Source organism: Suncus etruscus, chromosome 4 (assembly GCF_024139225.1).
Source record: "Suncus etruscus isolate mSunEtr1 chromosome 4, mSunEtr1.pri.cur, whole genome shotgun sequence".
NCBI lineage: Eukaryota > Metazoa > Chordata > Mammalia > Eulipotyphla > Soricidae > Suncus > Suncus etruscus.
In genome coordinates, this window is record NC_064851.1 from 18395050 (window position 1) to 18422683 (window position 27634).

Below are 27634 nucleotides of genomic sequence, written 5' to 3' on the forward strand. Positions count from 1 at the left end.
GAAGGACAAGTCGGTACTGTCGTGGGGGCAAATGAAGAGTGGGCGTGGCTATGTTGAAAGAAGGTGTGGCTATGCCAAAAGAGGCGGGGCTGGTGGCCCTGGAGGGGCGGGACAATGTGGGAAGAGGCGAGACGTCTGGGAGAAAAGAGTCGTTTGGAGCCGAACGGGGCGGGGCTCAGCGGGGGGGCGTGGCTTTCTGGAGCCTGGGTCTGTGGGGGCGTGGCCTGGAGGGAGGAGCCTGAGCCGCGGTCGCCGCCGCTGTTGCTGCCTGCTGTCAGGTAAGGGGTCAGGGACCAGGTGAGACCCATGGCTGTGCTTCCCACTCCGGGTCTTTCTCTGCAGGCCGCAAGACCGGCTCCACGCGGGGTGCCCTTGTCCGGCCGGGACCTTTTAGCCTCCTACTCCGCCTTTCGACCCCTCTGGTGCGCCAGATCCTCCCTGAAGAGGTCCAGCGCTTCCCCGACTTTGCTTGTCCAGCACGTAGGGGCAGGGCTCTCTTGTTGTTGCTTTGCTAACTTTCAGCGCTAGAAACTTCTGGAAGTCATGCTGGGAAGCACATAGGAAAACTGAGCTCCCTCTCCCCCAGAGCATTCAGGCAGTTCTAAACTCCCAGCTCAGAATGTCTAACTCACTCTTAGAGGTCACCCAGCCACACCTCTAATCTAGGAAACTATTCAAGGCTGAGGAAAGGCCAGAAGGGACTTGCCCACAGTCAGCTCACGTCATGCTGGTTAACTGAACTTCCTCTAACCCATGTGGTGGGTCTGCCCATCTCTAGCACCAGCATCCCTGCCTCCTTGCTCCCACAGAGAGCACTGGGCTCAGAACACACTCAAACAGAACTCTCTGAGGGTCCTTTAGCAATAAGGCCTAAGGTGGACTCACCTGCTCATGGAGGACCCTGTGGCTAAAAAAGAAAATTATGCACTATGGGTGGTTTTTACTGCTAAATGTAAACAGGAAATGAAGTGACTTCATTTGACCACGATGCTAGGACAAAAAAATAATAATAATAATAACACAGGTGAGGTGGGGGAGAGAGTTAGTACAGATGTTAAAATGTTTGCATTGCAGGCATGCTCACCCTTTTCTAGATCCCTGAGCACCACAGTCTGTGACCCAAGGCACCCCCAACTAACCCTCACACCCCAAAATAAAAGAAAAAATTGTGCCCCGCACAGAGTAGGTCATCATTGTGTTCTTTCTTTGCCCTCCTCTCCTCCCCTGCTCTGGACTCACATTCAGCCAGACCATATTAGGCCTTGGTCCTAGCCTCAACAATGAGGTACCAAGTTGGAGTTAACACGTAGTTCTCTTGAACCCAGCTTGGGGGGCATCCATTCATTCACTCCAGACAGTGACTGGGGACCTACCATGGGCTATATGCACTGATATGTAGGTGCATTTGATATGCACCCATATGTAGGTGCTGAGGATACAACAACAAACAGAATAAATGGGGCATACACTTCAGAGTGGAATAAAGCACTGTTTTGGTGTGTGGAGAGCAGCCTCAGTGGAAAGCACTGTCTTTCAGTCTGGGGTAGGGGCAAGCAACCTGGCAGAGAGACAAAAATCACTAGAAAAGGGCAAGAGAGACCAAACCGCAAGCACTGAGCCCTCTTGAGTCATGTACAAGATACTCTGCTGGTGTGATCTTTTCTATCCCGGTCCACAGAGTTTGGGGTGCAACTGCCTGCATAGAGGTGATCCTTAGAAAGCCTCAGACTGTGTCCAATACGTGGCACTGGCACTTTCTCACTGTGTAACCTTGGCATGTCACCAAGTCACCCCACTTCTCTGAATATCCGTTTCCTTATCTCACAACAGGGCCATAATAATCCAGTACATCAGGGATGCTCTATCATTGTGCTCATAAACGAGGAAACGTGCGCCAGAGCCTAGCCTCGATCAGAGGCCTCGCCAGATCAGGGGTAAGGAGGAGCATTTATTCCAAGTACATTCATCTTGAGGCTTCAGTAAGTGTTTCTCCTCTCAACCAAGAGCCCTGGGAGGCAGAGTGGGGAGGCTGAGCTTCCTGCCTGGATGAGAAATGCAGTCCTTAGGTCACAGCTGGCACTGCCAGGCTGCCAACCTCCATTCCCCCTTGTGCAGGACCACATAATTTTGGGAGCAGTCCTAGTCTGGGGATGCCCAACTGAGCCATCTTGGACTAGCTGCCTGAGTGCTCTGTGCCTCAGTTTTCTCATTAGTAAAATGCCAGCGACCAAAATTGTGAATGGGAAAAGCCAGAATGATAGTACAGTAGGTAGGGTGTTTGCCTGGCATGAAACTATCCCAGTTTGATAAGTGGTACGCCAAATGGTTCCCTGATCACCACAGGAGTGACTCCTAAGCACAGAACCAGGAGAAAGCCCTGAACATTGCTAGGTGTAGCCCCAAAACCAAAACCAACAAAACAACAAAATCATGTATGAGCAAGGACCTTATGAAAACCCCAAAAATCCAGTCAGAGAGGGTCTGCCCTACGGGAGCCTTTTGCCTAGAAAACACTCTCTTCTACTTTTCTTCCCTTTGTTGTTGTGGCTACATCACACACACACACACACACACACACACACACACACACACACACTTGGTGGTGGTGCTTGCCTAGTTAGTCCCACTTTGTTTTAGTTTCAGGGCATGTGTGATATGGCTGTGATATGTGATATCCAAACACACATTTGGTTGTAGCTCAAGTGGTCAGTGTGTGAGTGAAGGTCCCAAACAGCAGGAAGCATATCATGCTAGATATATATATGGGCAGCACTGAGGTTCGAACTTGTGATCTAACACTTGCAAGGCAGGTACTTCTGCCACTGAGCTGTACCTAGGCACCTTGTTTCATTTTTAGGCCTAAGTCCCAGGGACAGTTAGATAGTCACAGTTGACTAAGTAGGTTGGTAGAACTCAGCATGTACAACCCCTGAAGTTGGGGTCTGGAGAATTTCTCATAAGCCTGAAACCTCTGTCCTTCCCTGGAACTAGCAGGCCCACAGAATCTGAACCAGCCAAATGGGATTGCACCTCTGAGACCTGAACAACATCCTTATGCATATTTTGGCCATGTCCTTTATGAGCTTTGTGTTTTTCCAAGTACTAACCAGGCCAGATTCTAATTAGCTTTGGAGATCAGATGAAAGCAGGCATGTTCAGGATGTTTTGACTCTAGACATGACCTGTATGTTTTGTTAGCATCCTTACAAAACTGTGGTTCAGGTGAGATATGGGCTTGACTTCCTTGAATGTGCTCCCACAGGCTGAAGGGATAGGAAGGGAAATTCAGTCCAAGATTTTACCATGTTCTACCAAATCCCTGTTGTGACTTCCTGTTTTTCTTTCTTTTCCTTTTTCTTCTTTTAGGGAGTGGGTGGGGAAGCCACGCCTCAGAGGTTGTTCTCAGTGGAGTTTAGAGCACCTTGAAGTACTAGAGTTTGAACTGGGCCTTCAGCTTGCAGAGGCACACACACAACTGAGTCCTAAAAAATGAAGGCCCAGGTCAACTAATGTGGAAGTTTAACATGCTCCTGTGTCTTAGCCCAAGGTAGCCATTCTTTTTTTTTTTTTTTTTTTTTTTGATTTTTGGGCCACACCCGTTTGACGCTCAGGGGTTACTCCTGGCTATGCGCTCAGAAATCGCTCCTGGCTTGGGGGGACCATATGGGACACCGGGGGATCGAACCGCGGTCCGTCCTACGCTAGCGCTTGCAAGGCAGACACCTTAACTCTAGCGCCACCTTCCCGGCCCCAAGGTAGCCATTCTTTGTTTTGTTTTTTTTTTTTTTTTTTGGTTTTTGGGCCACACCCGGTAACGCTCAGGGGTTACTCCTGGCTATGCGCTCAGAAGTTGCTCCTGGCTTGGGGGACCATATGGGACACCGGGGGATCGAACCGCGGTCCGTCCAAGGCTACCGCAGGCAAGGCAGGCGCACCTTACCTTTAGCGCCACCGCCCGGCCCCAAGGTAGCCATTCTTAATGATGTTGCTGTAGTACCTTCTTTTGGAGTCTAGTTTATACCCTGACATGGTCAAGAAAGATTTCAAGCGCAACTGGAAAACCACCAATAACTTAATGATTCTCACATATCTGACATGGTCCCACGGGAAGTTGGTGAGGTTGCTGGGCTCTGTGGGAATAGCATTCCTTGCAGAAGGAACAGACTGTATAAAGGCCTTGCAAGATCATGCCTGCTGAGATTCAGAAAGCAGCAAGGAGGAGGATGTTGCTGGATGGGAATAAAGGTGGAAAGGGAGAGTAGGGTGGACATGGGATAGGATGGCAGATTCCATATGGCCCAGACATATTGGAAAAATGTGATTATGGGCCAGAGGAAGTTGGTGGGGGTGTGGAGCAGAGGAGACCCACTTCAGTGAGCAATGGAGCTTTATGACCGGAATAGCTAGAGGAGAGGACAGAAAGGGTCAGGATATTGGTAGGACCTCAGTAGCATCTCCATGAGAGGTAACAGCAGGTGCATCAGGGGCTAGTGGGAGAGGAAGGGCACATTCATGAAAGTATACAAAGTCCCACATGGCCTTATTCTGCCTTACTCCGACTGACACCCACACATACTCTAGACAGCCAGAGCAAGTTTGGGAGAGAAACCTTCTCTTTGTAGCAATAACTCTGGGGAATGAGTGCTAATACAGTGATTATAGTGCTTGCCTTGCATGCGGCCAAACTAGGTTCGATCCCCAACACTGTCAAGCACTGTACTTCCTGAAGAGCCAGAGCAATAGTAAAACAGGTAAGGCATTTGCCTTGCATGCATCTAACTTGGGTTCGATCCCAGGCATCCCATCTGGTCCCCTGAGCCAGAGTGGGATTCCTGAGTGCAGAACTAGGAGTAACCCCTGAGCATCTCCAGGTATAGCCTCAAGACCCAAAAGTTTTTAAAAAAATTTAAATAAAATTTTGCAGGATTCAAAAGCAGTCCATATTTTTTTTTGTTTGTTTGTTTTTGTTTTTGTTTTTTGGGTCACATCCGGCAGTGCTCAGGGGCTACTCCTGGCTCTACACTCAAAAATCGCCCCCAGCAAGGGGATCATATGGGATGCCGGGATTCGAACCACCATCCTTCGGCATGCAAGGCAAAATGCCTTACCTCCATGCTATCTCTCTGGCCCCAGCAGTCTATATTTATGGCAGAAAATTTGAGAAATTTTGGGGCCGGGCGGTGGCGCTCGAGGTAAGGTGCCTGCCTTACCTGCGCTAGCCTAGGAGACGGACCGCGGTTCGATCCCCCGGCGTCCCATATGGTCCCCCAAGCCAGGAGCGACTTCTGAGCGCATAGCCAGGAGTAACCCCTGAGCGTCACCGGGTGTGGCCCAAAAACCAAAAAAAAAAAAAAAAAAAAAAAAAAAAAAAAAAAGAAAATTTGAGAAATTTTGAAAAGTATCTAGTACCTTGACTTTTAGAGATGATTATAAAGGACTTCTTTCAGCCCTTTTTCTTTTTTGTATCTTTTTTTTTTTTTTTTTTTTTTTTTTTTTTTTTGGTTTTTGGGCCACACCCGGTAACGCTCAGGGGTTACTCCTGGCTATGTGCTCAGAAGTTGCTCCTGGCTTGGGGGACCATATGGGACACCGGGGGATCGAACCGCGGTCCGTCCAAGGCCAGCGCAGGCAAGGCAGGCACCTTACCTTTAGCGCCACCGCCCGGCCCCTTTTTTGTATCTTTTAATATATGTTTGGAGCCAAAGAGATACTACAGCTGTTAAAATGTGTAAGGTACTTAATAGTACTACATCTGTTTCATTTTGTTTTGGGGCCACACCCAGCAGCGCTTAGCGGTTATTCCTGGTTCTGCGCTCAGAATTCACTCTTGGCAGGCTTGGGGGACCATATGAATGCAGGGGATTGAATCTGGGTCGGTCCTGTGCAAGGCAAGTGCCCTACCCGCTGCTCTATTGCTCTGGCCCTAATACTATAGCTGTTAAGGTACTTGTCTTGCATGCAGCCAACAAAGGTTTGATCCCAGCAACACAATATGGTCCCCAATGCACTGCCAGTAGAAATCCAGAGTGCAGAGACAGGAGTAACCCCTTAGCACTGTTGATTATAGCCCGAACACAATCCTCACCACCCAATAAAAACAAAATTTAAAAAGTGTACTATTTGGACTCATAGCTTGAGCTTTCACAGCAGGGCCTAAACAACGCCCCATCCTCAGGTATCTGCATGGAACCACCAGCTGCCCAAGTATCACTACCCTCCCCAAGTCTCCTGGGACCGACTTGGGAGTGCCCCCCTCCCAATAATTATAAATAAGTGAAAAGAAACTGGAGCAATAGCACAGTGGTTAAGGTACTTGCTTTGCATGTGACCAACCAGGTTAATCCCCTGACATACAAGTTTGTCTCCTGAGCCCACCAGGAGTAATTTATGAGTGCAGAGTCAGGAGTAACCCCTGAACATCATCAGGAGGGACCCCAAAAATACATGCCCCCCAAAAAGAAACAAAACTTCAACTAAAACTTAAAATAATATTCTCGGGTTTTGCCTGGAAAGTAACCACTAGGATGAAGCATGGATCATTTGAGGTTTGGGAGGACCCTACGCTTAGGGCTCTGGAACATTCTGGGAAATTCCAGGTACTTGATCTTATTTTGTCTCCCTTTCTCATCTGAAACAGAATGGGAGTCTATTGGCTAGGAAAATCTAGCTCTAGTTTCAGCCAAAAAAAAAATAGTTGGTGTCTTTGGTCCTGTCCTTAGACATTTTGGGGCATGGCTTGGGGGCCCAGGACCAGAGGGTGGCAGCAGTAGGCAGGCTCCCCTGGGCCACTCATACCAGATCCTTCTCTCCCACAGGACTCAGCTGCTCCCACACCCCATGGCAGCACTGGCTGGTTTTTCTGGTTTGCTCCCCACTTGCAATTTGCATAATTCTTTGAAGAACTACCTGGAGCTGAAGGGCCTATTTTCAGTGCTAGCAAGGAAGCCCATCCTAGTTGGAATCTGGGTAAGTAATTAAGATTTCCTCTTCCTGGGATTTCTGTTATTTTAAATGGTCCGATTTTGAATATCACGAGTAGACATTTTCTCCGTTTCCTTCGCTGGAACTGAATACCTGTGATAGACGATCCTTCTTGGTCTTAGGGTGTCCCCCTGGGTCCCCAGTTTGTGGCATGGAGCCTGCTATACTTCTAAGTGCCAGTTCATTAAAGTAACTGGATGATTTAGGGTAGAGGTAGAGAACACTTATTTTTTATTTACTGAAATTTTAAAAGATCTTTAAAATTCAAGAGAAATATTTCACTGCTCTTTTAATCAACTTTTTTTATACTTAAAAGGTTAAGTCATATTTAACATAGAGCATTATGTTAGTTTCAGATAAACTATGCAATAATTTCATTTGTATATTATGAAGTGATCGCCACAATAAATCTAGATCATAGTCATCACCGCACATGAACTTGTTTTTCTTTATTCTTTTTTTGTGATGAAAGATTTCTAAGATTTACTCTCCCAGCAACTTTGGATATGCAAACAGTATTATTATTCCCATAGAGACACAGTACATATTACACCCTCAGGAATGTAACTAGAAATTTATCCTTTTTTATTTTTTTCTGGGAGGGTGGCAATGGCCATACCTAATAGTGCTCAGGAGCTGCTTCCAGCTTAGTGCTCCAGGATTATTACCTACAGTGATCAGGAAACCATACTGTCCCCAAGGTCATACTTGTCCCCAAGGCCAAACCCGTACTTGGCCAGCAAACCAGGTGTCTCAGCCTTTTGAACTGTCTCCAGCCTGGAGGTTTTATCCTTTTTATCCCCTTCACTCGTTTTTCTCATCCTCATATTGCAGTTCGTTTTCTTTTTTTTTTTTTTTTTTTTTTGGTTTTTGGGCCACACCCGGCGGTGCTCAGGAGTTACTCCTGGCTGTCTGCTCAGAAATAGCTCCTGGCAGGCACGGGGGACCATATGGGACACCGGGATTCAAACCAACCACCTTTGGTCCTGAATTGGCTGCTTGCAAGGCAAACGCCGCTGTGCTATCTCTCCAGGCCCTGCAGTTCGTTTTCTATGAGTTTGTTTACATTTCTCATAATCTGAACAAGTGAGAATTTACTGCACTTGTGTCTCTTTCTGGCTTATTTCACTTTGGATGTCTTCAAAGTCTGTCTAAGTTTGCAGATGGTGAGATTGCATTCATTTTAAGGTTGATTGCTATTCCATTGTGTGTGTGTCTATATTCACACTGTACCTTTATCCATCCATTCACTGATGGGTACCCAGCCAGGTCTTGGCTTTACAAATAATACCATAATGTGAGGATGGTGCATGTTTTTTTGTTTTTGTTTTTGAGTTAGTGTCTTGAGGTTGTTTTGGATAGATAGCCAGAAGTGGAGGGCTGGAAGATGGCACCAAGACTATGAGTTCAAATTATGTGGACATCTATGTTGACTGAGGTAATCCTGACAATCCCACAGTCTGGAGGGGTAAGATGGAGGGGGAAACACTCAGAAGTAGAATTTCTGGGTCACAGGGTAGTTCTGTTTTTCCATTTTTTGAAGAGCCTCACTTTGTTTTCCACATGACTACACCAAGTAATTGTACATATGAGTTCCTTACCTTTTCCCACCTTGCCAAACACCTGGTAGTAGTCAGGGTTACTCCTGGCTTTGCACTCAGGAATTTCTCCTGGTGGTTCTCAGGTTGGCCATGTGCAAGGCACAAAATCTACTTGCTTTACTATCTCTCCAACCTTAGCACTGGTTATTTCTTGTCTTTTTGATAATAGCCATGATAACAGGTGTGAAGTAATTACTCATTGATCTGCATTTCCCTGTGATTAGTGATATTGCTCACTTTTTAATGTTCAGTTGGCCATTATTCTATCTTCGTTGGCAAAATGTCTCTTCAGATTCTCTGCACATTTTCAAATCAGGTTGAGACTTTTGGTGTGTTGTTTTTTTTATTTATTTATTAGTTTCTACTTTCTATTTTTGCTATTTAGTTGCATTAGTTCTTTATGTAATGAGAACATTATCCCTTTATCAGATGAAAGATTATTTGCAAATATTTTCACTCACATGACTAGTTGCTTTGCTTTGCCTTTTTTTATTTTTTTATTTTATTTATTTATTTATTTATTTATTTATTTATTTATTTTTGGTTTTTGGGCCACACCCGGTAACGCTCAGGGGTTACTCCTGGCTATGTGCTCAGAAGTTGCTCCTGGCTTGGGGCACCATATGGGACACCGGGGGATCGAACCGAGGTCCGTCCAAGGCTAGCGCAGGCAAGGCAAGGCACCTTACCTTTAGCGCCACCACCCGGCCCTTTTTTTTATTTTTTTTATTTTTTTTATTTTTTTTATTTTTTTGGTTTTTGGGCCACACTCTGTGACACTCAGGAGTTACTCCTGGCTATGTGCTCAGAAATCGGTCCTGGCTTGGGGGACCCATATGGGACACTGGGGGATTGAACCTTGGTCCATCCTAGGCTAATGCCAGCAAGGCAGATGCCTTACCGCTCTGCACCACCATTCTGGCCCCAGCTTTTGCATTTTTTAATGTTTTCCTTTTAGGCACATAATATTTCTTTTTTTTGCGGGGGGAGGTCAGACCTGGCAATGCTCAGGGGTTACTCCTGGCTCTACACTCAGAAATTGTCCCTGGCAGGCACGGGGGGCCTGCCATATAGGATGCCGGGATTTGAACCACCGTCCTTCTGCATGGAAGACAAACGTCTTACCTTCATACTATCTCACTGGTCCAGGCACATAATATTTCAATACTAATTCCACCACCAGCCAGCTCCCATCATCAGTGTTCCCATACTCCATCAGCCACCACCACCTCCCCACCTCCCTGCCCCATCCTCAACTCCTGTTGCCGCCTTGACAAGTACATTACAAATTTCAATGACTGCAGCTTAAATCTCATGTGTCAATGCTCTTGAGTTTGTGCTTTGTATATATTGTTATAGCACTCAAAACCATCACCGATGTAACTGAAGCCTTGACCTCTTTTCTCCCATTCTCTCTCCTCCTCATCTTTTTTCCTTACCACCTCGATTTCTTCTCTGTCCTCCCTAATCTCTTGGGTCAAGGATGATCTAGGCCTCCCCCCTTTACCTCATCCAGTTATTCTGTACACCACAGATAAGTGAGTTCATCCTATGTTTGTCTTTCTCCTTCTGGTTTCCTTTATTCAACATGGTATCTTCCAGTTCCAACCAGATTGCAGCAAATTGAATGATTTTATGAAGTTTCATAGCTATATGCCGTATTTATTCGAGTATAACGCACACCCCCTAATTTTCTATTAAAAATTGTATAAAATTTTAGGGGCCGGAGAGATAGCATGGAGGTAAGGCATTTACCTTTCATGCAGAAGGTCATCGGTTCGAATCCTGGCATCCCATATGGTCCCCCGTGCATGCCAGGAGCAATTTCTGAGCACGGAGCCAGGAAAAACCCCTGAGCACTGCCGGGTGTGACCCAAATACCACAAAAAAAAAAAATACAAAAAATTGTATAAAATTTTGTTTCACACCAAGCATTGTAATTGACAAAAAAAATGTTGTTGAATACGCGCAGACATGATAAAAATCATTTGACGATGTAAACTGATATAAACACAATACCGAAATAAAATTACCAGTAACATGTATTTAAAAATGCTTCAAAGTCAGATTCATCATCAGATACACTAAAGAGTTGTTCCCATTCTTCTCTAGTTAATTTTTCATCAGTGTCCCAGTCGGCAGGAACATTTGTTTCTCCAGTTTCTTCACTTTCTTCTGAGTCTGAATTCCACAGCAGGTCGTCTTCTGTGCTGTCCATTTGATTGCTGATGCCTGTCTTCAAAACACTCTTGATGATCATTTCTTTTGGTATGTCTTCCCATGATGTTTTAACCAAACCAGGATGTCATGAGAGATAGGCCAGCCCGGAAAAGGCGCAGTGCAAACTCACAATCCGCCTGCGCCCTCATTGGACCTGCCGCTACTACCACCCCACCCCAGCCCTCGTTTATAACGCGCACCCAAACTTTGATTTCTTTTTTTTTGGTAGAAAATTCTGCACATTATACTCGAATAAATATGGTAGTATTTTATTGTGTATATGTAGCATATCTTCATAATCTGTAATTGGACTCCTAAATTGGTTCCATATAGTCTTATCTATCACACTCATTGCAGCACTGGATTATGGTATGCATATTTTCATTCAAAAGGATGCAGGTACAGAATTTTTAATTTGAAACCAGAAAGAACTCCTTATGCTTTGCATGTAGAAGGTCTATATTTGACCTACTGGAAAGTACTCTGATCCTCTAGTATTATCAGGTGTGTCTTCCTAGCACTGAACCAGGAGTAGTCACCGAACACTGCTAGGTATGGCCCAAAATAATAACAAAAACTTTAATTATTCTCACTTTTTGGGCTTTTGTTTACCTTTGCTCTTAGTGTCAAATCCCAAAGTTCAAAGAGCTTAACCCTTGAGTTTTTGTTCTAGGAATTTTCTTAATTTACATCTTATTGAAGTATTTAATTACTTTTTTAGTTAATATTTGGATATGGTATAAGATAATGATCAAGCTCTTCCTTCTTCCCTCCCTCTCTTCCTCCCTCCCTCCTTTCATCCTCCCTCTGTCCCTTCCCTCCTCTTCCTTCCTTACTCCCCTCCCTCTCTTCCTCCCTCCCTTCCTTTCTTCCCTCCCTTACTCCCTCCCCTCACTACCCTTCCTTCCTTCCTCCCTCCCTCCCTCCCTGACTTCCTTCCTTCCTCCCTCCCTGCCTTATTTCCTTCCTTCCTCCCTTCCTTCCTTCCTTCCCTCCCTTCCTTGTTCCCTTCCCTCCCTCCCTTCCCTCTCTCCCTCCCTCCCTTCCTTTCTTCCCTCCCTTTCTCCCTCCCCTCACTCTCCTTCCTTCCTTCCTTCCTTCCTTCCCTCCTTCCCTCCTTCCTTCCTTCCTTCCTTCTTTCCTTCCTTCCTTCCTTCCTTCCTTCTTTCCTTCCTTCCTTCCTTCCTTCCTTCCTTCCTTCCTTCCTTCCTTCCTTCCTTCCTTCCTTCCTTCCTTCCTTCCTTCCTTCCTGGTGTAGGCCCTTGGAACTTCTGCTCAAACCTCATTTCTTCCCTCCCACTCCTCTTCACTCATGCATTTTCCAACTCTTTCCTACCCTGAGCATCCTTTTGAATCTCCTGCCAGAAAGTTTTCTCTTCCACCATTGTCTTGACCTATCCTCTGCTCACGTGTCCTCCCTACCCACAACACTTTTGTCTATAAAATGTCTTCAGGAAGCCAATTCTGGATCTTAGGCACTTTATCTGTGTTTCCTCTGTCTCACATTTTCTGGGTATTTTGTCTTCTTCAATTTATTTGTCTGTCTCAACCACCATACAGTTTCTCAGTGGCACTCACTCAGGGCTTTCTTCTGTCTCTCTGCTCAGGGATCACTCCTGGTGGGGCTCAGGTGGACATACCATATTTTTCATATATAAGACACACTATTTTTTCCCCAAAAAGTGCGTCATATGGAGCGAATGCCACCTGGAGCTGAATTCTGAGTGCAGGGAAGGAGAGCATCTAAAATCTATGTGTGTCTTATGATCAGGTGCATCTTATAGAGTGAAAAATACGGTACTTGGTGCTAGGGATTGAACTTTGAGTTGACCAAGTGTAAGGCAAGTGGGCTGCCCACTGTACTTTCTCTCCAGACCCTAGTTTTTTCAGTTGTAATCCCTTCTCCCATCATCCAGGTCCTGTAATACTCTGCAGATGGTAGATAGTGCCTCTTGTATGTTTACTATGGCCTCTCCTCTCCTTTCCTTTAGACCTCCTCCCCCTGCCACATTGTTCTTACCTGATATTCAAGTCTCTCCAAATGTTTACTTATTTAGTGGACTATTAAGAGCATGAATTCTACCACCAAACTACCTGAGTGCAAATCTTTGTTCCGTTCTATCTTTCTGCATCATCCCGAACAAGTTGTTTTATTTTATCGCATGTTTATCTAGGTATTACTACCTCTTGCCTACCAGAGTGAAAAATCTGTAGAGAATTTGTTGACTAATTTTTCCTCTTCCATACCAAGGTAGATCATATTATAGACTTTTCTTTATTCATCCGATAAGTAATTACCTACACTACCCTCAAATCCCACTTCAAAAACTAATGGTACAGTCATATAAAATAACCAGGGGTCCTCCTCAAGAAGCTAGTATTGTATTTGTATACATAAGCGATACAAATAGTTTTTGTTTTTATTTTTTATTTATTTTTTAAAATATATGTTTCTTTTTTCTTTTTTGGGGGGGTGGAGGTGGGGGGTTTGGGTCACACCCGGCAGCGCTCAGGGGTTATTCCTAGCTCTCCACTCAGAAATTGCTCCTGGCAGGCTCAGAGGACCATATGGGATGCTGGGATTCAAACCACCGACCTTCTGCATGCAAGGCAAATGCCTTACCTCCATGCTATCTCTCCGGTCCCAGTTTTTGTTTTTAATACAAATATATTCTTCCCAATGGGAATAAATATTAAGAAACAGAATAAGATACTGGACTAGAGAAGCAGAAGCGATAGCCTGGCGAATCAGAGAAGGCATCTGAGAGGAGGTGATATTGGGCAAAGGCCAGGATTTTCATTGAGTGAATGAATGAATGAATGAATGAATGAATTTCACTTGAGCTGAGGTTTATGCACATTCTTTTTCTCTTAGATTACAGGCAAGCCACCACATGCTTCTCAGAGTAAAAAGATATGTATTCTTAAACTGAAAGCTAACATGGGATCACCAACCCAGCCCCTATAATACTATCTTGGACCCCCTGGATAATAGGTACAGTTATCACAACCTCCAATGGTACCTGGAGTTGGTGAGTTGCTGTGAATATTAAGCCTTCTGCATCCTGCCTCAGGTGCTGTCCAGTTCTTAGCCCGTTATTTAATCTATTCCTATGATCTTGGCTGACCTTCTGAACCAGGGTAATCTGATAAATGTCTCTAACTGGAGTTCTTGGAGCCATTGGAAGCCAGACTTTCTGGGCAATATTGAGCCAGCTTTTAACCTCCCCGGGCCTCAGTTTCTCCTCTTACCTGGGATGGAGGATTCCCATGCCAGTGTAGAGGAAAAAGCACAAGGATGGATGACAAAAGTTTGGGTTGACTTCAGTCACTTTCTATATAACTTTGAGAAAAGCATTTGACCTCGCTGAGCCAACTTTTCATTGTAGGAGAGAATCAAAATGGCTCCATCCACCTATCCTTACACAGTAGTTGTTAGAATTGTTAGAATACATAGTTGTTGTTAGAAATGGATCAAAAGTGCTTTTTATGGGGCTGGGGAGATAATATAGTAGATAAGGTGCTTGCCTTGCATGTGACCAACCTTGATTTGAACTCTGGCATCCCATATGTTCCCCTGTGTACCGCCAGGAATAATTCCCAAGTGCAGAGCTAGGAGTAACCTCTCAGCATTGCTGGGTGTTGCCCTCATCAAAAAAGTGCTTTATAAACTGTCATGTGCTGCACAGATGTTAGTTGATTGCTACCTCGGGGTTCTTTTCAAAAGCTAGAGAAATACTAGCTGAGATTGCTTTTAAATAACTCCTCTATAGTTATATTTTGAGGACAAATATTTATTGCTCAGCTTCATGAGAGTAAATTTATGGGTACAAATTAGCATGGAGTGTTAGGTATCAGACTAGAAATCTCTTGGCATTATGACAAGTGTTTAAGACAGAAGTCAGCAGGGGTTAAGGGAGGAAGGGTATATGGGGGCATTGGTAGTGGGAACGTAGCACTGGTGAAGAGGGGTGTTCTTTTTTTTTTTTTTTGGTTTTTGGGCCACACCCGGTGATGCTTAGGGGTTACTCCTGGCTGTCTGCTCAGAAATAGCTCCTGGCAGGCATGGGGGACTATATGGGACACCAAGATTCGAACCAACCACCTTTGGTCTGGATCGGTTGCTTGCAAGGCAAACGACACTGTGCTATCTCTCCAGGCCCCCAAGGGGTGTTCTTTTTATGACTGAAACCCAAATACAAACATGTTTGTAATCATGGTGCTTAAATAAAGATATTATTAAAAAAAAAAAAGACAGAAGTGAGAAGTCCAGGTAATAGTACAGGGATAGGATGTTTGCCTTGCACACACCAACTCCAATCTCTGGTACCTCATATGAACCCCAAGCACAACCAGCACTCCTTCCTGAGAACAGAGCCAGGAATAGTCTTATGAACAGTGCCAGGTATATCCCAATGCCTCCCACCCAAATGATTTAATTAAGTTAAAATAAAACAGAGGTTGGGGGCCAGAGAGATAGCACAGCAGTAGGGCATTTGCCTTGCACACAGCTGGTCCAGGACAGACAGACGGTGGTTTGAATCTCGGCATCCCATATGGTCCCCTGTGCCTGCCAGGAGTGATTTCTGAGTGGAGAGCCAGGAGTAGCCCCTGAGCACTGCAGGTGTGACCCTAAAACAAAACAAACAAACAAACAAACAAACAAAAATGGAGTGATAGTTGAGCACTCTGGTTTTTAGCTCTTCTCTGCCAGTTACTAGCTGTCCTACCTGGCCCTGATCACACATTCCTTGCGTGTGCTCCATCCTTTATAGATGGACATTATGTTATCACATGGCTTGCAAAGTTAGTTGGGAATATTCATGTTAACATTGTAGCTCCAAAACCAGCACTCAACAACACAGTTCGATTAGCTCTTGCTGTTATTTATATCTTTGTTAATAAGGAACAGAGAGAAGTTTCATTTGATATTGAAATGGTGGTATGTAAACCTGCATACACATTTGGATATGGTATGATATCTTATATAAACTAACGTACATCTTTTCCATATCCCAGAAAATTCACCCCTGAGAAATAATGACCTACACATGTCCATTCATGTATAATGTTTCTCTGATGGCTACTTTATACTCCCACCAGTATTATATGAAAGTTCCATTTGTCTTTTATTCTTTCCAATGCTTGATTCTGCCATTCTCTAGCTGAGAGCTGACCAGCAATATCTCATTGGGATTTTAATTTCTATATTTCTGCTGATTAATGATGTTGCCTTTTTTCAAGTGCTTATTTGTCCCTGGGTCTATTTTATAACATACTTATTCAAATTACCATTTTTTAATTTGTTTCATATATCATTGTTTTAATGGCTGATAGTTGCTTATGTATCAGAGATAGAATTATTTTATTTTTTAATATAAAATATTTATTTAAGCACCATGATTACAAGCATGATTGTAGTTGGGCTTCAGTCATAAACAGAACACCCCCCTTCACCAGTACAACATTTCCACCACCAATGCCTCAGAATTCTTTTATTGATCTATATTAAAGATATGTCTTTCCAACCCATGCTGTTTGTTTTCACCTCTCAAAAGTAATTAAGTAAGCCAGGGAGATAGCTTGGGATGACAAGAGTGTGCCTCACTTGCACAGGGCCCTGAGTTTGATCTCCAGTTCTTTTTTTTTTTTTTTTCAAAGGCTAACCAGGTCAGGCTTGTCTCTGGCAAGAAACGAACCCCACCCATGGTCATGAATCAGATTTTATACAATAAGTAGGGGATATAGGAAGGTTCTAGCTTTTTGATTTCTTTTTTTTTTTTTTTTTTTTTTTTTGGTTTTTGGGCCACACCCGTTTGACGCTCAGGGGTTACTCCTGGCTATGTGCTCAGAAATCGCCCCTGGCTTGGGGGGACCATATGGGACGCCGGGGGATCGAACCGCGGTCCGTTCCTTGGCTAGCGCTTGTAAGGCAGACACCTTAACTCTAGCGCCACCTTCCCAGCCCCGGTTCTAGCTTTTTGAAGTTTTTTTTTAAATGATTGCTATGACCAGGTAGCTTGAGGTAGTGTTAATGGAAATAGGCTTGAGGAAACCTAACATGTAGCTTACAACATGTGGTCCTTACAAAAAAGCATCACTTCTTGTTCAGAACCTAAGAGAAACCTGATGTATGGTCTTTACAAAATGGTGTCCCTCCTTGTTCAGAATCTAGGACCCCACTTTCCTCCTCTTCTTATGGACCTGAGTCAAATCCTGGAGTCTCTTAGAGTCAAGTCTCCCCATCCTGCTTATGGGATGGGCACATACTGGACCACAAACATCTATATTACACCTGTGTGTATCTGAATAAAGTGGGTGAGGAAATTAATCATGCAAGGACCTATTGAGAGCATCACAAAAAATAAATAAATAAACAGTGGCCTAGCCAAGACAGTTATCCAAAGTGAGTGAGTAAAACTATGTTTATACCGTGATCCCCAGTTCTTAATAGCTTGTAAGTATTGCTGTGAGGAAAGGCTTTGGTAGTCTGTAGTACCTCTGGGCCCTTGAGCACTATTGGGAAAATCACTTCCCCCAAAGAAAGTGATGAACAAAAGTCCTTAATTTTAATGAAGGTCAATTTACGTGTGTGTGTGTGTGTGTGTGTGTGTGTGTGTGTGTGTGTGTTTTCCTAGTTTTGGGGCCATATCCAGCAGCACTTAGTGGTTACTCCTAACTCTGTGCTCAGAAATTACCCTTGGCAGTTTCAGGGGACCATATGGGATGCTGGGAATAGACCTCAGGTTGGCTGCATGCAAGGCAAATGTGCTATCTCTCTGATCTGTGTGGTCATTTTTAAATCTGTTTCATTAATCTCTTCCCCCCCATGCATTTTTTCACTTGTTTTTGTTTTTTTTGTTTGTTTGTTTTTTTCCTACAGGGCTGGAAATGGCCACAAGAGATAGATCAAGCCAGAGGCTGCCCCCAGGAACTGAGCCAGCTGAGGAAGGGGAGTCACACCTGCCCACAGGCCGGGATCTGACCGAGGCCAACCGCTTCGCCTATGCTGCCCTCTGTGGAATCTGCTTGTCCCAGCTGTTTCCAGAACCTGAGCACAGGTGAGCGCTCCTGTTTCACAAAGTCAGTGTCATTCATTTCTCAGAAAACCCTGGCTGACTGCCAAGCAGCCTTCAGACAATACCTGGGACTTCAAATAGGGCAAAAGCTATTGTCCTGGCCTTCAGGGGCCTGATAAGAGTAAGATATCCCTCATTCACTTGCATTCCCTTTAACAGATATTTTATTTTTTATGAGCAACGCCTCCCACGCATGCTCGGAGAACTTTAGGAGAGTCTTAAACAACGGGCCAACAGTGCCAGATGAGGTCCCAAGAATGTGGTCTTACTAAGGTCCTGTGGTTCTGGGGATTATTCATGCCATCCCCATGGTGCTGCAGGTCTGCTAGGGCTGAACCTGTCATTGCTCAAGGGCTATGTAGTGCCAGGGATCAGACCAGGGTCTGCACCCCCCAGATTTGGAGTCTGGCTTCAAATCTACCTCTTCATCTTTCTGACTAGCTGTGTTCTTGGGTAGGTGATGTAACATCCCTAAACATCAGTCTTCTGGATTTGGAGTGATTTCATAAGGGCACATTCATTGCACACAGCTAACTTAGGTTTGACTCCTAGTCCCTTATACTCCTCTAGTGGTAATCCTTGATCACAAAGCCAGAAGTAAGCCATGAGAACTTCTGATGTGATCCAAGAAATAAAATAAATAAACAAAATTAAAAATAAACATCAGTAGAGGCCAGAGCCATAGCACAGTGGTAGGGCATTTGCCTTATACACTGCTGACCCAGGACAGACAGGCGGTTCAATCCTCAGCATCCCTTATGGTCCCCAAGCCAGGAGTGATTTCTGAGCACATAGCCAGGAATAACCTCTGAGCATCATCTGATGTGGCCCCAAAACCACGAAAAAAAAAAAGTAAACATCAGTATGTCCATCTGTAGCCTGGGGGACTGACATGCTGTGGCAGCAAGTGAAAATAATATAGATTTGAACTGATAAGACACTGGCATAGCCTCAGACACACAGTAGGTTCTTAGTCAGTGACAAAGTGGCTTCCTGTTTCTAGGCACTTAGTTTATTTTCCCCAGTTTCCTCATCTGTAAAATGGAGAAAAGACTAAAACTTTCCACTTAAAATGGTATTTGTGCTGGAGCAATAGTACAGTGGGTAAGACAGTTTCCTTGTGATCCCTGAGCACAGAAGCCAGGAGTAAGCTCTGAGTACCACCAAGATAAAAATAAAAATAGGGGCCAGAGAGATAGCATGAAGGTAGAGCGTTTGCCTTGCATGCAGAAGGACGGTGGTTCAAATCCGGGCATCCCATATGATCCCCCGAGCCTGCCAGGAGCGATTTCTGAGTGTGGAGCCAGGAGGAACCTCTGAACGCTGCCGGGTGTGACCAAAAAAAAAAACAAACAAACAAAAAAACAATAAATAAATATAAAATATAAAAATAAATATAAAGGACATTTGTGCCTACAAGTAATGGAAAAGGTAATCTAAAAGATTTAGACAAGAGATTTGTTTATATCATTTAGTAAATCCAAAGGTAGTTTATTTGACACTTGGTTTGGGGCCTCAAGAGACCTTTGTGTTGTCTTTGATGAAATTCTCTTGATATTCTCCCCCAGTTCACAGAGTGGCTACTGCAACTCCACCCATCATAATTTTCTGAAACAAAGCCCAGGGCAGGAAGGGAAAGATCTGGAATTCTTCTCAGGTCTTTGATCCAGCAGGATGTTTTTCTTCTCCAAGACATTCTTTCCCGGAATGTCTTCCCCTTTTGTGTCATTGGCCAGATCTATTCATATACTAAAGCCTTAGCTATAAAATAATGGGTGGGGGAGATAATATGGGAAAATAAAGGTAATTGTCATCTTTAGGGGTTGGAGAGATGGTTCAATGGGCTGGACACAGGCATTGCCTGTGTGAGCCCTAGGTTCACGCATAGTTCCTTGCCCCTCTCATAGCATTGACAAGGTGTCTCCCACCCCCACGCACTGTACTGAAAGTGACTGTTCTCATCCCCCATTAAAGGGCACTTGCCATTTTCCACCTGGGTGTGGGGGGCGGGGGAATGGGGAATTCTGCTGTGAAGAAAGAGCATGTGTCAGAGAGAGGTCTTAAGGAAGGAATGATGTTATTCCTTCCAGAGCCTAATAGAAGCTGTTGCCAAAAAACTATTGAATATTCCCTTATTAGTGATGAAAGCCCATAGTCTCCTATATGTACTATAAATCCTGCTTTTATGCCCATTAACACCACCCCAACCCTCCACACCCCTTAATCTCCATTCCACACCCATTAATCCCGCTTTCACGGCCATTAAAGAAAATGCAACTGCTCCACTCTTGCCCTGCCTTAACATAGTGGGTACATCTTTGATCCACACTTAGTGGGAAAACCTTCCAAACTTTTTGTTTTTTGTTTTTGGGTCATACCCGGCAGCACTCAAGGGTTCCTCCTGGCTCTATGCTCAGAAATCGCTTCTGACAGGCTCAGGGAACCATATGGGATTTCAGGATTTGAACCACTGTCCTTCTGCAAGCAAGGCAAATGCCTTACTTCCATGCTATCTCTTCGGCCCTGTACTTAATTTTTTTTTTATTTTCTGATGTAAAAAATAAAAGGTAAATGTGTTTAACCAGCTATGGACTGGCCTATTGTAAATATATTTTGGCCTCACAGGCTGGTTGTTCCCAGCTGCCATCTCCTGGTGGCATTGTCTCGCGTTGCACCATTTGCATTAGAAATTTTTTTTTTTTTTTTTTGGTTTCTAGGACACATCCGACAGCGTTCTGGGGTTACTCCTGGCTCTGTGCTCAGAAGTTGCTCCTGGCAGGCTTCGAGGGCCATATGTGATGCTGGAAATCAAACCGGGGTCCATCCTGTTTGGGCTGCATGCAAGGCAAATGCTCTACTGCTGTGCTAATCCTCCAGCCCCTAGAATATTTTTTTTCTTGTTCTCCTTGTCTGTAAACTATGTGCATCTTATGGTCAGGTGTGTTTTATAGAGTGAAAAATATGGTATTAATATTTCCTCTTATGTTCTGTAATTAGGTCCAGCATTGACTCGAAACTTTTGGGTGGGCTTTCCTTCCTGATGCAGAAGGAAGGCAAGAATTACCACTCTGCATTCTGTCCCTCAGCAAGCAGGTGCTCTGTCCGCTCTCTCCCATACCTGAGCAGATCTAAGACACTTCTTCTGGAAGCTTCCCCGATCTGATAAAAACTTTATCTGATGGGGGCTGGAGAGGTAGTATGAAGGTAGTGTATTTGCCTTGCATGCAGAAGGACGGTGGTTCAAATCCTGGCATCCTATATGGTCCCCCAAGCCTGCCAGGAGCAATTTCTGAGCGTAGAGCCAGGAATAACCCCTGAGCATTGCTGAGTGTGGCCCAAAAAAACAAAAAAACAAACAAAAAAATACTTTATCTGAGAAGCTGCTTTATAGGGCTGGAAGGATTTATATACTTTGTTTTCATAAACCAGGACTGGGGAATTCTAAGCCCATAGGCCATATGAGATCTTTCTCTGCTACATGATAGGACAGACATAAACGCTTCTCATTGGCTACCTACCTATAATGTTTGGTCCACAGAAGATGTTACAAATATCCAAACAGCTCTTAGCAGAAAAACATTTCCCCACGTCTTCATACTTATGAACTTGCTCTGGGCATGGAGAAGTGAGTTATCTTCCTGTGTGCCCTTTCCCTGTGAACCCCGTCATCCAAGTTTTGTTCCAAACTGGGCTGACTTTACACCCTGGGGCATTTCCTTTCCGAAAGTTTCCAATTTGGCTTGCCAACTCTTTCCATGTGACTAAGCTCCATTTTCTTAGACCCAAAGCACATTTTCAAAACTCCCTCAGTCTTTCACAGCCCACACATGCACAGTTGGTATCAGAAATCTTTAGAAAATATTCCAAGACAGTTTTGCCTCCATGGGGCATTTAACAAAGCTTTTGAAATATTTGTATCTTAATCATTAGGTCAACTAATACCCCTTACAATCACTCTATTAAACCTGGGAAAAGGTGAGACTAGAGTGATAGTACAGCAGGTAGGATGCTTGCCTTGTACACAACCAACCAGGATTTGACCCCTGATTTTACGTGTTGTCCCTTGAGTCCCACCAGGAATGATCCCTGAGTGTATAGCCAGAACAAACTCTTGAGCATCACCAACCAAAAACCAAAACCAAATAAACATGAAGAAAGGAATTGGCTGGAGCTGGGGAAGCCAGCATTTCCTTCAAGGCCAGGTACTGCAGCCTGACAGGCTATGAGACCATCTTTCATCTTTGGAACCCTAAGCTGCCACCAAGTGCTGTTTTGCTTACCAAGGGACTGCTGTGGTCCCTGTGTATAGCTTAATTGTATAGAACCCTGCTATTGAGGTTTGTGTGTTCACACATACAATGTCAGCTCTAGGATGAAATCACATTTCTGAGAAGGTTTCCCTGTCACTAAGGGTCGCAGGAGAGTACATATGAAAGAATGCTGGCAGCTGCCTTTCAGTAAAATTAATTCACAAAAGCAGTTACAGACCCAATTGGCCCTCTGGGGCATCCTCTCAGGAAGAAAGAGGAGTTTTGGCTTTGAATTTGGCTTTGAATTCGGAGTTCAGGAACCTAGGTGAGCCATACTGGAAATCCTCACCAGTTGTCAGTCCAGTGTGGTCTCTGGTGCCAGAGAAAGATAGGCTTGAGTCTTGGAGCTGAGTCTTCCTGAGTCTCCATGTCTCTAGGAGGCTGGGGCTAGTACAGCAAGAAGGGCACTTGCCTTGTACACAGCCAACCCAGCATACCTATATAGTCCCAAAATACCTCCTAGAGCAATCCCTGAATATCACCAAGCCTGAACCAGAAACCAAAAACAAAGTTAATAGATTAAGGGTACCTGCCTCCTCCCAGGAGCTGGGGGGTGAGAAGTCTTTGAGTCGATGCCCAAAACTCCTAGCACTGAAAGGAACAGCACAATCACTCTGTGTCTGTCATTTTTGTCATAGTGACTATGGCTTTTGTGTATTTTACCTCAGCCACTAGCTACATAAAGAAGCATTACCAAGACTCTGCTGATCTACAATGTTCCTCCTTATAGATTAGAATAGATTGCTGGACTAGCCCTTTAGAGAGAAACTTACTTGTGAATATACTCATTTAAAGAAACATAGTGCTAACACTTAGTATTTGCACCTGACAAATCTGGGGACAGAGAGAACAGCAGGTAGGGCACTTGCCTTGCACACTGCTGACCTAGGTTCGATCACATCCCATATGTTTCCTGAACCCTTCAGGAGTAATTCCTGAGTGCAGAGACATGAGTAACCCCTAACCACCACTGTGTATGGCCTAACCCCCCCCCCCAACACACACACACACACACACACACACACACACACACAGAAATAAGCTTGACAAATCTAACTTCATCCTTCCCACAACTGTATAAAATTGACACCCTTAGTAGCCCCATCAATAAAGCATCTGAGGTTCAGAGAGGAGAGAGGCAAAGTGAGTCATCCAGGACCACACAGCTAGCAGCACAGCCAGTATTTGAGCCTGTCTGTTCTCTTGACTCATGGCCCTGCTCACAAGGCGCTTCTCTGCATCTAAGACCTCCTTCATGCAGTTACCCATATTGATTCCAGTACAGTGTTCATTTCTCTCAGACATGCCCTGTCTCAGATATGCCCAACTGCAGAGTGTTGGAGTGGGTAAACAAATAAGAATCAGAATGGCAAGGGGTAACCATTTTTGCGGGTTCTTGAGTGTTCACCTTGTCACTGAATCTTCCTGAGGAAATTGTGAAGCCAGCCCTACCCTGTTTGCATTCTCCAGTGGAGGAAAGAGAGACTTTGACAGAGGAAGGAGGGTCCCCCAGGCTTGGGGTTCAGGCTTACACTCGCCCTCCCTTGATCCCCTTGCAGAGAAATAAGATGAAGTAATGAAAAGTCCTCAAGCAACCTCTGTGTGCTAAATCCTGTACTGAGTTGGTTATCTTCCTCATCTTTCACCTTCAGCCAACCTTGGGAAGTTGGTCTATCATCCTGTGTACAAGGTCCAGAGTGGGGTTCCTTTTAGCAGGTGCTACACTGCCCTGCTCTCCCTGCAGGACTGACAGACTGATGCTAAGGGCTGCTGGGACAGCCAGGGTGCCTCACTGTGAAAACAGCTCTTGGCCCAAGGTTCTCTTCCTGTGGTACCTTTGTCTGAAGGTGGGGAGATATCAAGACCAGACCACTATGGATAGCTCTGAAGGATTGCCTCCTCTTCAGTGCCCATGGGGACTGTGTCCTAATGCTCCCTCTGCCCTCTCCCAGAGTCTTCTCCCACAGAGGTTGATCCCAAGGAGATCTCCAATAATCCCTGTTATAGAGCTACTTTCAGAGGACCTGGACTGTCACAGTGATGGAGCCAGGATTCAAATAGGAGCCATCCTCGCTCCACTTGAGACCCCCATTGTGCTGAACTTCAGCTTGGAGCCTAGCTCCAAGATCCAGATGAGTGGGCTGCCTAGGACCCATGGGGGCCTTTCCTCTTGCTGAGGAGCCTCTTTGGATCACCATAATTACACAGAACCCCATTTGTTTCAGAGATACCTGGTTCCACCCTAGCCTGGTCCCAGCACACATTGGCAGGAACCTCACAACCACATAACTAAGGCCAGTGGGGCTCTAACTGGAGATAGATCTGACCTTTTCTGCAAGCAGCTAAAATCACCTCCTCTTTAACAGCTCTCCCCACCTCCCTACACACACACACACACACACACACACACACACACACACACACACACACACACACACACACACACCTCTCTACTTCTCTGCTAGCTGCTGTGGAGGTTGCCACCATCCCTAATATGCCAGTGCTCCCTGCAATCATCAGACTTTCCTTTCAGGGTTGCTCAAACACTTTCCACTCATGACCCATTTTCCCTAGAAATGCAGCATGGGGGAACACTGCCAGAAACATGTTAGATTTATGACATGGTTCAGGCTGAATTCATCTTTGGCCACTGTTCCTTCAGAAACTTCTAACTGTTGCCATATATTTTGTGATCTACAACTACAAGTGAGGCACTGCATTAAAGTACATCCCTTTTTCAGGGGCTGGACAAATAGTGCAGCCACAAAGTGACCACATGTCAGCCTTGCACATGGCTGACATGTGGCTGACCCAGGTTTGATCCCATATCCCATATGGTCCACTGAGTACCTCAAAGGGTAATTCCTGTGCACAGAACCTGGAGTAACCTCCAAGTATCATTAATTGTGGACAAAAACCCAAAAAATAAATAGAGAATACCTTCTTCACCTTACACCCAGGGACTCTGGGAGGGCTCAACTTAAATGTGGACTGAGGAGTGAGGTTCCAGGAAGCTCATCCTTAGTGATCTCAGTAGCAATAGATGGCTTCCAGGGACATCTTTTTTAGTCACTCCATGGATGAGTTTGGGACTCTCTCTAGACACCTTTGGCTTGTCACCTGCCTCTCTCCAGTTGCCACTTGGGATCATTTCAGTTATTCACACCCCTGTCCCACCCACTTTCAGCTCTTCATTAGGGGTAAATCCTGGCATCCTGCTTCGCTGTGATCCCTCAGTCTTAGCATAGATCCTGGTAGGCCTGGGGCATGTGGCCCACCATTGCCCATTGCTCTTGTTCCTACAGTTTCCTCAACCTCTCTGCTCAGGTCTTAGTTGGGAAAGAGGCTAAAAGACACCATGTTTTTGGCCCTCTCTGTCCCATAGCCCCCATGGGTTACCCATGTAACCTAGTTACCATGGGTTTTGTGGGTGCTAGTGGTTCACCACCACCCCTCTCCCCCCCACCCACCCCCCAGTGTTGGCTCTCAGGAGCTGTGCAGCTAATCCAGGTGCATCTTGCAGCTCCTTCTGCACAGAGTTTGTGGCGGGCCTGGTGCAGTGGCTGCAGTTGTCCGAAGCCGTCTTGCCGACCATGACTGCCTTTGCCACTGGCCTGGGAGGCGAAGGAACAGATGAATTTGTGCAGGTTTTAATGAAGGACCCTATCTTGAAGAAGGATCCAATGGTCCTCACACAGGTATGCTCTTCCCTGGGGGAGAAGGGGTGGGAGGAATGCCAGAAAAGTCAGACAAAATCTTCTTTGAATTGCAAAGTCAGTCCTAAAATCTGTTGAATGTGGCCTTATTGATCCCTAGCACACCCAGGCCAATTAATTACCTGTCATTCCCAGGCTCTGTCATTGAGCTAAATGCCATTAGGAATGGTTCCTTGTCCCCTTCCCAGAACCTCATGGGACACATCCCTAAAGTGATGGTGCCTCCACTTTATATCTACCAAAGAAATAAAGCATTTATTATTTGCTAGTACCTGTAAGTATTTTAATTCATTGAGTCCTCAAGGCAACTTTAAAAGGTAGATAAGGGCCCGGAGAGATAGCACAGAGGTGTTTGCCTTGCAAAGAGCCGATCCAGGACCAAAGGTGGTTGGTTCGAATCCCGGTGTCCCATATGGTCCCCCATGCCTGCCAGGAGCTATTTCTGAGCAGACAGCCAGGAGTAAGCCCTGAGCAACGCCGGGTGTGGCCCAAAAACCAAAAAACAAAAAAACAAAAAAAATAAAAAATAAAAAAAATAAAAGGTAGATAATACAATATTCCCTTCCATGAAAGAAAAAAAAAGACACAGAGAGGTTAAGTAGCTCAAGGCCACAGAGCAGACCAGAGACTGAGCCTGGGTCAGTCTGACTTTGTATGCCTGACCACTGAGCGATGGTGCCTCTTCTCAGAAACAGCAGCTTAGCCAAGTGTCCCTGTCCTGTGTTGTTGAAGCAGGCTGAAATTCATGATCTGGGCTGCTGATGCATCGATGATGAGAGCTTTAAATTTAAAATAGTCCTTCCTTCCTTTCAGTTCCTGAAATACTCGTGTGTGGATCTGCTCCCCTTTGGGGAAGGTGAAAGGAGCACACCCAGCAGTACCCAGAGACTGTTCCTGGCTCTGAGTTTAAGCATTAAGTGGTGCTTGGGGGTCCCTAAAGTGTTGGGATTGGAGATGGAAGCCCCAGATTTGCACATACACTTCAGGGAGTCAACCTGTTGAGTCATTTCCCCAACACTTGCTTCTGTGTTTAGGAGATTTTGTTTGTTTGTTTGTTTGTCTCTTCTAACTTAGTAAGAATCAATAAATATTTGTCAAGGCTCATTGCATGTTACCGCATTCTAATTCTCTTTTGCTTCCCCCTAGGACCTTCTGAGCTTCTCACTCAAGGATGGTGAGTTGATTTTCTAAGTTTGTACACTTGGGCTGGTGTGCACACTGCTAGTAATCTGCTATACAGGTAGCCCCACTGGTTGTGCTCTTTCTGGTGCCATGAAGGACTAGAACACAAGAGAGTTGGGGAACCAGAAGCCTTGGTGTTGCCTTTTAGTGGATATTTCACTTTATTCCTCTTAGAAAAAGCCCTCTGCTTTTATATGCATCCCCAAAATACCTTTGTTTTAAGTAGTTGATTGATTGATTGATTGGCTTGTGGGCCATACCCGGTGATGCTCAGGGGTTACTCCTGGCTCTGTGCTCAGAAATTGCTCCTGGCAGGCTTGGGGGACCATATGGAATACCAGGAATCGAACTGGGTCTGTCCCAGATTGGCCACATGCAAGGCAAATGCCTTACCACAGTACTATCTCTCCGCCCCTCCCCCAATACCTTTTAATTCCAGACCTTTCTCCATCTCTACCCACCACCCTGGTCAGGACTCACCCCTCCTGACCCTTGTCATCTGACCAAACACAGCAATTCCAGCTGTACTCTCAAGAAAGAACAGT

At 45.1% G+C, this 27634-nt stretch overlaps 1 protein-coding gene across 1 annotated transcript in view; it reads left to right on the forward strand.

Moving 5' to 3' along the window:
* Positions 1-236: 236 nt before the first annotated feature.
* TMCO4 (transmembrane and coiled-coil domains 4) overlaps positions 237-27634 on the forward strand; it is a 77179-nt gene continuing 49781 nt past the window's right edge. Inside the window, exons 1-6 of the mRNA XM_049772163.1 lie at positions 237-278; positions 1831-1934; positions 6816-6966; positions 17686-17863; positions 25715-25889; positions 27054-27081. Coding sequence (XP_049628120.1) covers positions 17694-17863; positions 25715-25889; positions 27054-27081 — 373 coding nt within the window. The 5' untranslated portion in view covers positions 237-278; positions 1831-1934; positions 6816-6966; positions 17686-17693. The remainder of the gene's footprint in view (positions 279-1830; positions 1935-6815; positions 6967-17685; positions 17864-25714; positions 25890-27053; positions 27082-27634) is intronic.